The sequence below is a fragment of the Lutjanus erythropterus genome, chromosome 21, assembly GCF_056507025.1.
Source record: "Lutjanus erythropterus isolate fLutEry1 chromosome 21, fLutEry1.hap2, whole genome shotgun sequence".
Classification (NCBI taxonomy): domain Eukaryota; kingdom Metazoa; phylum Chordata; class Actinopteri; order Lutjaniformes; family Lutjanidae; genus Lutjanus; species Lutjanus erythropterus.
The window spans coordinates 12,243,276-12,255,968 of NC_139337.1; the positions used below are offsets into that span (position 1 = coordinate 12,243,276).

General features: G+C 38.0%; 1 protein-coding gene across 2 annotated transcripts; it reads right to left on the reverse strand.

Annotated features, from left to right (window-relative positions):
- Positions 1-101: 101 nt before the first annotated feature.
- psme1 (proteasome activator subunit 1) lies at positions 102-8,967 on the reverse strand. 2 transcript variants are annotated; one of them, XM_084746993.1, is made up of 12 exons: positions 8,891-8,967; positions 8,719-8,764; positions 8,337-8,369; positions 7,481-7,543; positions 7,003-7,104; positions 4,984-5,041; positions 3,588-3,685; positions 3,226-3,294; positions 3,055-3,122; positions 1,247-1,301; positions 911-997; positions 102-349 (listed from the first exon to the last, which is right to left on the reverse strand). In XM_084746993.1, the coding sequence occupies exons 2-12, from the start codon at positions 8,755-8,757 to the stop codon at positions 269-271; spliced, it is 753 nt and encodes a 250-aa protein (XP_084603119.1). In that variant the 5' UTR covers positions 8,758-8,764; positions 8,891-8,967; the 3' UTR covers positions 102-268. The 2 variants fall into 2 exon arrangements, with proteins under 2 accessions (XP_084603119.1, XP_084603118.1); XM_084746992.1 differs by having other exon boundaries at positions 8,719-8,777; positions 8,891-8,923.
- Between the last annotated feature and the right edge of the window lie 3,726 nt (positions 8,968-12,693).

Sequence of the window (12,693 nt, forward strand, 5' to 3'; positions counted from 1 at the left end):
TAGTTTTACGTGCTTTGAACTTTAATTAAACATATCTGTCTTTGATGCAGCAACAGTGACTCCAGAGGATTCCCATGCAGACAAAAGACATGCAGACACGGTTGTACCAGAATCCTCTTTTTTTTATTTTGTAATCTGAATGAAAATGAAAGCACAGTATGAAAAAGAAGACCTTTTTTCCAGAGCAGGTGTACTGTTACATGATAAGAGTGTCATACTACACTGGATGTATCTTGTTAGAAAGAGTGTGAGTGTGCTGGAGTCGCTCTCAGTAGATGAGAGCTTTCCCGTCTCCTCTGGGCTTCTTAATCTTGTCATAGTTCTTGTTAATGATGTCAAACAGCACAGCCTGGAGAGAGACATACAAAGAGAGACATCAGCGGAGATGCGAGAAAGATATAAAGAAAGACAGACAGCATGTGAGAGAGACAGAAAGGTTAGGGGCGGTAATAAAAGACAGAGAGAGCTGTAATCGTGTCAAACAGCTCCTTTCATCATCACCTGTACCGCCTTGTTCATTAACAGCATCAAACATAGGAGGACAATAGCCAGAGGAAGGAGACAAACAGTGATTAATGGACAGGAGATGGAGCACCAATCAATTTAACACAAGCACAGCAATTAGTTTAATTACCCTCCTATTAAGAAGGAATGGATTCCATTTAGCCAGCGTCCCTGCTGCGGGGACACGGCTGGAATATTTTATAGACGTGTGGGTCGTTTTGTTCAAAATACAGCGCATGATTACAACAGATGGTATACGAAGTTTGACGCATGTGATTTGCAATAATCAGATGACATGTATGCAGTGACTTATGGTGCAATTTTACTTTCCATTTTCTGAGTTTTCTACACTAATACAAATATGAAATACAACCTAACAGTAAACAACAGTGTGTATGTGTCTTACGTATGTGTTGCGGATGTCCAGCACCACAAGGCGGAGCTCACAGTACTGATACTGGTCGAGCTCATGAACCAGCTGTCGGTAGTCTCCCTGCAGCAGAAAACACACATCACACACTTCATATGCAAAAACATACAGAGATTGTACATCCAGTCTGTACCTGATTAATGCAGAGCAGAACATTGTATAATTGCTCTTATCGTACACACAAATGCAGGTGCCACATAATAAACATCCGTATATTTTATCTTGATGTATTCTGTTATTGAGAATGTGAGCATTAACACTCAGACACACAACGAACCACTCTGATCAAGATATACAACATGAGATACTGACCACATGGTTTTGTTTGGCAGCTTTGGCCACAGCGTCACCTCTCTCGCTGTAATATCTGACAAACCACAGAAGAAGTTACTGGTCAACAGGACATATCAAATTGACCACGTGTGAAATCACACTTAAATGTCTGAATTTCAGTTACAGTTGTGCTATCTAAGAAACCTGCAGTCCAATTTTGGTTAAAGCAAGACTGAAACCTTTGAGCACAAGGGAAAAGTAAGCCTCCAGGACCTGCTGCTACAAAGCCCTTTCTGTCTGGAAGCTGTGACACAGTACAAAGAGTGATACAGGAGCAGTATGAGCAGGTTCTGGTAGATGACTGGGTTAACGAGAGGACTTCCGCCCATATGAAGCTTATCATTGACCTCTTATTTTTAGACTGAGTTGACTTAGTGGTAAATGGTTAGATATAGGAAAAGATTGTGGTTTGGGATAAAATAGACCATTAACCACGTGTTAGTCAGTCTGTCTTGCAGAGACTAACTTCTCCCTTGTGCTATTTTTGAACAGCAGCCGCTGTGACAGTTACGAGACAATGCTAAATGCTAAGCCACTGCAGCACAATGAAGTCAGTAAATTAACTCAGTAATGTCTAATATAAAGCAATATGTTTTTGCTAACATTAGCTAATAGTAGCCACCATAAGATCCTGCACATACGGGACCAACTAAGGCTGTAATAGCAGAAGTGTATTGACCTGAGCAGCTTTTCAACTTTTAAATTTGTGAGGGGAAGATTGTTTAATTTTCTAACACTTTAAAATTACAGTATTCTTGCATTTAACACTTGAGTCCAGTCATGCATGAACAGACAGGCCCGGTAGCTCTTAATAAAGGTGTTTTCAGTTATTATGACTACATCTGTCTCTTTTCAGGACCGTATGTGTGTATAGTCTCTAATTGCCTAGCAGCGCCCTGACACTTGTGTTTTGTTGTATATGGTTTATGATTATCTGAAACTGAAAACTGAAACCAGCCAAGCCGGTTGACAGACAACGCTTGAGTGGGTGGATGAGGGCAGACAGGGATGATGCATCTTGTTAGTGTGACTGCATCCTTTGTTTATCATTCAAATAAAAACTAGAATTACCGCCTTGCAGTTGTATGCCTCTGCCAACCAGTCAAATTGCATTTACATCTATGTCTGTCCAGCAGTGAAGACTTAAAGAAACCGTATTAAGTGTTATCACTATATACTGACATGTATGATGCCACTGGATAATTTCAGGGAGAAACATGCTGTCTTCACTTGGAAACTATTTTTATAGGAGAGAACAGAAGACTGATACACAGTGCAATGTCACATGGTGCGATGACAATCACCTGAAGCTCAATATCAGCAAAACTAATGATCTGGTGGTTGACTACAATGCTTCAATTATGGATGTTGCTGCAAAGACACTGCAAATTCTAAAACATGGATGATTCAGACACATCACATTTCAAGGCGGGGCCCCAAGATTAGTGACACCACTTCAGTATCCAATCAAATGTGAAATATGGTCACAATCCTCCCTTCTATGGTGTCACAGTGACCTTTGACCTTTTGGATATAAAATGTCATCACTTCACCATTTTATCCTGTCAGACATTTGTGTGAAATTTTGTCATAATTAGTGTATTTTTAAGTTATGGCCAAAAACGTGTTTTGTGAGATCAGTGATGTTGACCTTTGACCACCAAAATCTAATCAGTTCATCCTTGAGTCCAAGTGAAAATTTGTGCCAAGTTTCATGAAATTCCTTCAAGCTGTTTCAGAGAGATAACATAATAAAACAAATTAACTGGACCGGTGTGGGCTCATACTTTGAAATCTGGGTTTGGAATCCCTCGATCTTGGTGCGCGTGTTGGTCAGCAGCTCAAACACTTTCTCCTGTTGCACAAGAACAAAGACATAATACTCAACTCTGGACAAACATCCAAACTAAACAAGAGAATGACTCCATTACTTCACCAGATTATCATCAGTTACCAACCTGTACAGCCACTCCAAAGTTGTTTCCATCTTCAATTTTAGGGATCTGAAGTTGCACCCACATTGACACCTGCAAGGAAAATCTGGAGGCATTAATCTCTAGTGTGATATATGAGTTTGCCATCGTGTTCATAGCTACTGCTGATATTAAAATTACAACACAGTTTGATTTAAAACAGGTCTAGACACACTCAAAAAGGGAGAAGTTTAATCAGAGATATTTATGAAACCATTGCTGAAACACGGCACTCAAAGGTATATTCCTTACATATGTTGTACACTAGATAAGTAAATGTAATAACCATAGAGACTGATTTTTTGGTATAAAAAAAGAAGCTAATTTAAAAAGAGTGACTGACTGACCGTGTTGAGCTTCTCCTTCAGTGTCTGGATCTGAGGTTTGACCTCCTGCAGGAGACTCTCCACTCGCTCGTTGCTGCAGATGGGACCACAGGGAGGCCCTGACGGACAAACATCCCCAAACATTGCTTCGCTTCGTCAAAACATCAGGCGACTGTGGTTCAGTTCATCTTCACCTGAGCTGCTTTCTAACAGGATCCACTTTTTAATTTAGAGCATGCAGATAAAAGTGTCTTTGTTTTCTCATTAGTTGTAGTTGGACTCCTCCACTTCAATATTATTGGTTTGGGAATAGGTGGAAAACCAATATTGTCTGGCAGGGATGGGGTTGTCACTAAAATGTTTTTAATAAATGTTCAAGGTGTTAAGACTAATTATAGTTGCGAGAATTTGATAAACTATTATCAAAATTTACCTCTTGCAATTAAACTTGTGAAATTAATCACCATCCTGGAATATGAACCTTGTTCAGACACCAGTCTCCATTTATATTTTGTTCATAACATAACAAACATGCTCTTCTACAGACTGCAATAACACAGGACAGGATATTCTTTGTTTAGAGGGACAATTCAGATTATTTGTGTTGGGGTTGTATAAAGTACTTATCATCAGTGTATTAGCTACAGTAGATCAGCAGTCAGCAACAAAAGGTATTATTCACTTATGGTCCACCCAAAATCAATATCAGTTTAAGTGTACACTATATTTAGAATACTTTTACCGCTTTACTTTGCCATCAGACAGGCTTTTTGACAGGAAAATGCCATTATAGAAGCCAAATATCGTTCTCCAAACCAACTAAACTCCACAGGTGAAATCAGTCATTTTACTTTGCAGAACACAGAGATTGCTGGTCCATCTCTGCCTCGATCTACCAGTTTGTTTGTGTTATTGTGTGACCTTCGTGTTTTAAAATTTGGATTCATCAAGTTACACAATAACAAAAACAAACTAACCAATCGAAACAGGTAACACCTGTGTTCTGCGAGGTAAAATGACTGATTTTGCGTATGGAGTTTGGTTGGTTTGGAGAGTGATATTTGGCTTATATACTGGTGGTTTGGCTATATTGTAAATATAGCATACACTTAAACTAATAAGCATAGCATACTATATAGTATACACTACCTAGGTGGACTTTTTTAAGAGGCTCAAAGACCTGTTGTTGCTGCCCCTGTCCACAGTAGTACATTGCTTAGCTTCCTAAAATGGTGCTGCTTCTCCAAACTGGGGTGTGCCAGGCGCCATCTACTGTAGCTAACTGACTATTGATAAGTACCTCATGCAGCCTCACTTCAAATAATCCAAACTATCCCTTTAATGCGTGGTATTTGACCACCACTACATGGGATCATCATATTTCTTCCACATTCAATCACCATGCCTCCACCTTTACCTGATTCCTCTTCCTCTTTATCACTGTCTTTGTCTTTCTTCCCCTCCTTCGCCTCCTTCTGCAACATAAGAACAGAAGAGCGCAGGTCAAAGAGTTTTCCCTGCCTATTAATCTCTCAGACAGCTCACCCACGTGATTTTTTTTTCTATGGCTGGCTAAATGAAGATGTCAAATGTAGGATTTTTTTTTTTCCTTGTGTAAGAAATGTAACCTACTTCCAGCAGTCCCTGCTCTGTGCACACAGCATCTGAATGCATTCCAACAGCCTTAAGATTGTTCCCAAGAGTTGCTGTATGATCCCAAATATTCTTTCAACCCATTTTTCCCCACATAAAACTAGTGAGACTGGCAGCATCGCACTCTTTCCTCTTCTAAATCAATGTGTGCAATATGGCAGCAACGGCAAAAATAGAGGGGACATCTGTATAAATAAGGGATGCACTAAAGGGTAAAAAAATATTTTTTCCTTGAGCAACTTTTCTGCTTTCATCTTAAAGTCAGTGATCATTTTGTGCTGCGTAAAACGCCCGCAGGATTCCTCATCCCTTCACCAGGTCATCCAGTCTAATTTAACATGAATCTGATTCCATGCCAACTAAATTCATCACTTGCATCAATTTAGATGTTTTTAAAGATCATCCAAAATAAAAAGCCCACTCACTGCCAATTTGTAAAACAGCCCTTTGAAATTACAGAGCGATTGGTTGCCATGGTGACAAAGGACTCTTGTGTCTTGATATCTTATGAAATGCTAAATATAAACCTGTGGCTGCGGCTCCCAGTTTAGAGGCTTTATGTAGCGCTCCTGAACAAATTTGGTAGTTAACTAAATAAAATACTTAAGTAAGACTTCTTAATGTGAAACCTTTTACATTTATAACATAATGGCATAATATTTATTTATGGTTTATTTGATAGGGACAGATTTAGTATATATAGACAAGCTGAAAACAGCCATCTGATTAAAATATCATAGTGTTTGCAGGGAAAACTAATTTGCAACACTCATCCCTAGAGGGGCTTTTCAGAAAATAAGAGATTAAAACAGAGGGGCAAAAAGATAGCAAATTAAATACAATAAAATATCAGAAAGTAAAAACTGAGCACAGCAAAATGCAATAAACCACATTTAAATAAATTACATTTAAAAACTAGACATGAGTACATGTATGTTGCTGAATTAACCAGGATTTAGTAGCTTTCTTAAAAGTGGTCAAATCTGCAGCTGATTTTAAGCGATCAGGTGGTGAGTTCAAAGTGGTGGCGGTGAGTTGCTCCTTCCACAAATAAAGTTGTCTGAGCAAAAGATGTTTTACGGAAAAGGACTTTTTAATTTCCACTTGCAGCTGCTCTGGCAGTTTTGTCTATTAATGGATTCACAGAGTGACTAAGGAGCAAGTCCAAATAAAAAATTAAACACAAGCTTCACATAAGGACAATCAATGAGGTTTGCAAAATTTTAAAACTTATATTTACTCAAGATGTGATGATGCTGGTACCTTGTTTTCTTTTGTCCAAGATTTTCAAGACATGATTGTAAAGACACTTGATAGATTTAATTAAAGCCAGGCTGGTCTGAGACCATGTAGTCAAACCACAGGACAGATGTGAGAATGTCACTGAATTAGAAACAGCAAGACACAGTCACATGTCATCTTAAAACAGTTCAGGTTAGCTTTAATCAATTTACCCACCTTCTTAGCATAACTTTTAAAATTTAATTGAGTCTAAAATTATCCCTAAATACTTCAGATTGTGAACTACCTCAGTTTCTTGTTGGTGTTTACCAATATATAATGTTTACTTTCCTTATTCAACCTCTTAACCCCTCTGAGGTGTTTACCTAATTCTGCAAATACCTCGAAACAAGGTCGAGGAAAAATTAAACCTAGAGTCAGTTACAGTACACAAACAATGAAACGTCTTGACTCTCCCAGGCTTAAATATATTTACTCCAGGGATAAGTTGTGTCAACTTTTTACACAATAAAGCCTCATGCTTACTGAGTGTCACACATACCTCCTCTTTCTTCTTGCGTTTGGCCTCCTCTTTAGCTGGGTCTGGGATCGGGATATCCAGTGGAGCCTTCAAGGATGCCAGGTCATCGCAGCTGAAAGACGTCTGACAAAAAAAGTCATAAATGTTACTTTTTTCTTCATAAATTTTCCTTTTTCTGACAAATTTTTCAGTCATTGATACACATTTACATGTCAGATGTATCTTACAGTAGATTACAAATCATGATTTGAAGAAAGAAAGAAAGAAGGATTAAGGATATTATATTATTAAGAATAAAGGCAGAGGACAGGGTCTGTGCAGATCAGCCAACCAAATGAGTTGGACAGAATTGCATATCAGCAAAAATTCAATATCACGCATCCCAAAATATGTTTATAAAAGACTGCTGTTGTCAAGGAAATTAGGAACGGAAAGTTTGGAAGAAAGAAACACCCGGTGACCCTGAAAGACCCCTGCAGCATCCCAGTATTTCCAATACCTTCAACAGCATCTCCAGCTCTTCAATCTTCTGTGGGAAGAATTTTGACACCAGTTCTTCTGCCTGTTTTCAGGAAAACAAATAATAATCATGTAACATACTAATCATGTCAAGGTGACAAACTTAAAGGGACAGATCAGATTTTTTTGAAGTGGGGTTGTATGAGGTACTTATTTATTTTCAGTCAGCCTCTTCCAGCAGGAATACGCTACTATATGAGCTAAATATTACTCTCTTCAAACCGCCCAGACCTGACGTGCGGAATCAGTAATTTTACCCTCACAGGAAACAGGAGTTGCTGGTACCACTGCCTTGATTGGTTAGTTTGTCTCTGTCCTGTATTGTGTGACTTTGAAGTTTCATGGAGGTTCGCTGGATTCACAAAATCATACTATAACACAAACAAACTAACCAATCAAAGCACCAGCAGACAAGAACTCCTGTTTTGTGCGAGGCAAAACTGCTGATTTAGCCTATGGAGTTTGGCTGGTGTGCAGAGAGCAATATTTGGCTTTTTTTCACATCAGTTTCCTGTCAGAAAAGGCTGTCTGATGATAAAGTAAAGTGGTTAAAATATTCTAAATATAGTGTACACTTCCAATGATATTGATAATGATAATTATATGGATAAAATAGATGTTGCTGCTGAGCCGGTCCACAGCAGTTCTTTGCTTAGCTTCCTACACTGGTACTCCATACTGCTTCTCCAAACTGGCACCGTGTCGACCGCCATCTACTGTAGGAAATACATTTACTACAAATAAATACATCATACAACCTCACTTCAAAAAATCCGAACTATCCCTTTAAATCAATGGGACAGTCGAGTAAGATTTATTACTAGTTCCTAAATTACCTCCTTGGTGAGATTTTGGCAGAAGTCATCCACCTGTAAAAAAAAAAAGAAAAAGAAAAAGAAAAAGAGAGATTATAGGAGTTTTTTTTAACAAATGTTTTCCCTTGTATTTTGACACTGTGGTGATATGAAGGATATTTAATAGCACGGTTCTATTCATGCAACTAAACAGGCCGTTTTTTACTTGTTCCCCTCATGTGACCCCTGCTGTCTGTCTGTCTGTCTCTGTGTGTCCACTTATCAACACAAACACTTATCTGAACACTGCCCACCTGTTAGACTCACTGACACACCGGCTAAGTGTTTAGATTTACAGTGGGTCTGAATTGTTGCTGTAGGCCTCTAACACTTTTAAATCATGCTAGCAGACACTCGTGCTCACCTGCTTTTTTGACTCTACGCGGATATCCATAGCAGCCATGTCGTCTCTGTGGATGAAAACTTATTTAAAGATGATAAAAGCGTTTAAACTTCAGCAAAGCGGTGGGAAAGAACGACAATAAGCCCTTAAACGGTGTAATTCAATACTGAGCACGACACGGAGAGATACTCACAGTTACTCAGCATAAAAGTGAAAACGAAAGTGAAGCGTATATTGAGACAGTTCCGTACTTTCCCACATTTAATATCGAAGATCACGCTGCATTGTGGGACTTGTAGTTTTTAGTGAAGCTTTGGCGTTTTTTTCCTCCTCCTCCAAAACAACAAACACAATGTTTTAACTAGTCTCAAAGCACAAACATACGCAAAGAAATGGCGCTGAGTATGAAATAGCATGGGATTCACGTTTTCCATTTTATATATATATATATATATATATATATATATATATATATATATATATATATATATATATATATATATACACACATATACATATATATAGCATTAATATAATGAATACTTATAATATTATTATAAAATTTTAGTCACTCAACTTTATTGTGTTAAAAAAATTATTGGGTCTCAGAATCCTATAGAAAACCATTTTTATATATTAAAAAAAAAAAAGTAGTTGTTCCTGGTGCACAGAGCATTTTGACATGAAACCGTAAACACACGTGTTACCAATGACACTAATTAAAGTTACGTTACATTCTGGTCACACAGAGACAGTGTGCTGCTTATTGTGCACGTCGGCTCACTGGAAAGGCTCTGCTACAGTAAATTGAACGGGACTTTAATTAGTATAATTGGTAACACCCACGTTTGATATCATTCATTCACAGTAACGTTTAGTTGATGCTGCAGCAGTTAATTTATACTGAGGTTAGCTGTGCTGCAGTCTGTCTGTCTGTGTCCTGTTTGCAGACACGTCCAGGTTTGCTCTGGAAGTGAGAATGAAATTAAACCATTTTATCATGTTTGATGAGCGCCCACGTGCAGCGGCGTTTATCATCTGTAGCTCAGAGGAGATAACCGCGTCGCGCGTGAGCATGAGTACATGTGCGCGTGCGCACTTTCCTGCAGCGGCCTCTGTCCAGACAATATATGGACATGATGTTGCTCCTCCAAGGTGGAAGTATTCAGATCCTTTACTGATGCAAAAGTACAAAAATCACACTGTAAAATACTTCACTACAAGGAAAAAGTCCTGCATTCACAAAACCTTGCTGAAGTAAAAGTATGGAAATATTATCACCAGTTGTGCAGTGCCAATAAATATATAAGACTTACAGTTACGCAAGCTCACACACAACAATTGTCTACTGTGGAATATACATTTTATTATGTAAGACAATTTTCCACACATAATCACATATATTGCAATTTATTGATTTGTATTTTGTAACATTGTGCATAAAATAACCATGTGAGACATCACATATTGTTTATTCCATCCTCTCATGTAAGTTCTGGCTGTGTCCACTAGGTGACGCTGCTGTTCTAAACTGAGTAAATCAAGCTGGTTTGTGACAAACTAAACAAAACAGATTAAGCATAACAGCAGCAGAGAGAAGGTATATGTAATTTATTATGCGTTTTTAATCTAGATTATCATTTAGCCTCAATGACAAAAAGATTCTTATGAAAAGTATATTTAAAATGATTCTACTGTTAAAAGGGAATGAAGCTTTTCTCTGTTAACACATTTTAAACCACAATATGAATTTAATATAAAAAAGACACAAGATATAGACAGCCAGCACTGTCAGTTATACAGACAAGTCTGCACTGGTCTGTACAGTCAAACAATCCCACTAGCAGAGGCCAAAGTGTGTCAACTTTACAGGGACCTGCTGTCGCACGTCTGCTGTCACATGGGCTCTTTCATCATCAGGGGCTGTGTGGACAGAGCCGGGGTCGAGCCAGTCAGGTTAAAGCCTAAACAAATACAGGCTACTGAGTGGACAGAAAGGACGTCAGAGCCTCCCATTGTAAACACAGTTCTGCTCATATGCACGGTTACATGTTATCATTGTGCCAACATGCTCTGTGTTATAAAACACGCAAACCCATCATGCTTGATCACATCAGGAGACCAATCTGTTCAATATCTGGCTTAACATCTGCAGTGAGTATGGTATCATTCAGTAAAACACAATAAAACATCCCTGTGCAGACACTGCTCGAAGTTTGAGCCAAAGTGCAAAGGGTGCTCTTGTTTACAGCGCGAGCATCATTAGTTATTGATTCTTTGATTGGATCGAGTGAGCGATTACACCAAAGTGTGTTATTTACTATGTCAGAGCGGCTATTGAGAAATCCTGCACGGGAACAAAGGTCATGAACATGAACAGAACGAGACCAGAACTTCAGGATTTGAGAGCGTGTCAGTGAATAAATATCTCTTTGTACAGTGTTCATGTGTTACAGGATTTCAACATTTGCCTCCACAGTTAAACACTGACCATATTAACTCAGTGCACCCTGAAAGACCACACAAACAGGAGGCACAAATGATACAGTGTGCTTTTGTGTCTACTGGCTCCCTTGCACTGAAATGTTATCTCATTATACACTTTATCACACAATGGAAACTGAAACACAACAAGAAAAGTTCATTAATATTCCTCATTAAGACCCCAAATAGTGAGAATTGCTGTCAAAATAGACTTTTTTCTGTCGTTTTGTCATGAAATAAACACAGGCGTTACCAGTGTTACTAATTAAGGTTCTTCTGTTCCATTCAGGTCAAAGAGTCTGTGTGCTGCTATTGTGCATTAAAAAAACACTTCATTAATATACAAATGACTGGAAAGGTCTCAACACTAAATGTGATGAGACCTTCATTAGTGTCACTGCTAACACCTGTGTTTACCTACTGTTTCAAAAGGCTCTAACGTGTGTTATCCAGTCGCTCGATGAATCAGCAGATCACTGACAAGGAAATAAGAATTCTGTATTCAGTTGTCCATCTTTTTTCAGAAATATTTGGCTTATTTGCAAAAACAAATTACAAAGAACAATGTTTCTGTTATTCAGGAAACATGAGTCAAACTGCTGTTGGATTGTTTTGATACCTCAAAATTCTTACAAATTGTGTTTTTTGTTGTTGTTGTTGTTGTTGTTGTTTTTGTTATTACGTTCGGGGAATATTAATAAATCCAGCGTTGGTTTATTCATTTTTGGGTGTTTTTTAAAAAATGTTTTTACAAATGAACTAGTTTCTTTTCCTCTGACACTAGAGAGTTTAACGCCACATTTGAACTTTGAGATCATTAATGTAGAACACTGGTTCCAAACCTTTTTTTCCTTGGAGCCCCCCCACCTGAGCCCCCCCAGCCTGAAGACATGCTCACATACATAGATAGAGCGTTAACCATTAATCCTTGATCAATTAATTAACAAATAAGAATTAAAGAGATTAAACGTATTAATTGGTAAGTAATCAGTAGTTTAGGGATGGCATTGATTGTGCATCATTTGACATTGTTTTGTCTGGCAGGGTCATTCTTTGGATAAAGAACCTTAGAATTCAACTTAAATAAGAACTTAACTCAGAAATATAATTAAGAAAATAGAAAAAAAAAAAAACATGCCTTTGTTATCATTTTCAACTATCAGTTAAGGATAATGCGCATAATTTGCAACCCTAATGGGAAGCCAAGTCTACTTATAGACAAGTGACACATTTTTTTCTTTTCTTTTTCTATTTTAGTTGGTCATGCATCTGTAGAACATAATTGTGATTGGTAATAGCACAATAACATCTGATTTGAATGCGATGAAAAGGAGAAATAATCATTTTGTATATAAATATGTAATTTGCCACAGCTGTAAGGTGCTGGAAAAGCTTGAGAATGCTTGAAAAGTGCTTGAATTCTACTTTGGAGAGGTGTATGAACCCTGAAATTGTGATTTTAGTTAGCATGTACAAACCTGATTTTGAGGACCTCAGAGACCTCAGGTATGG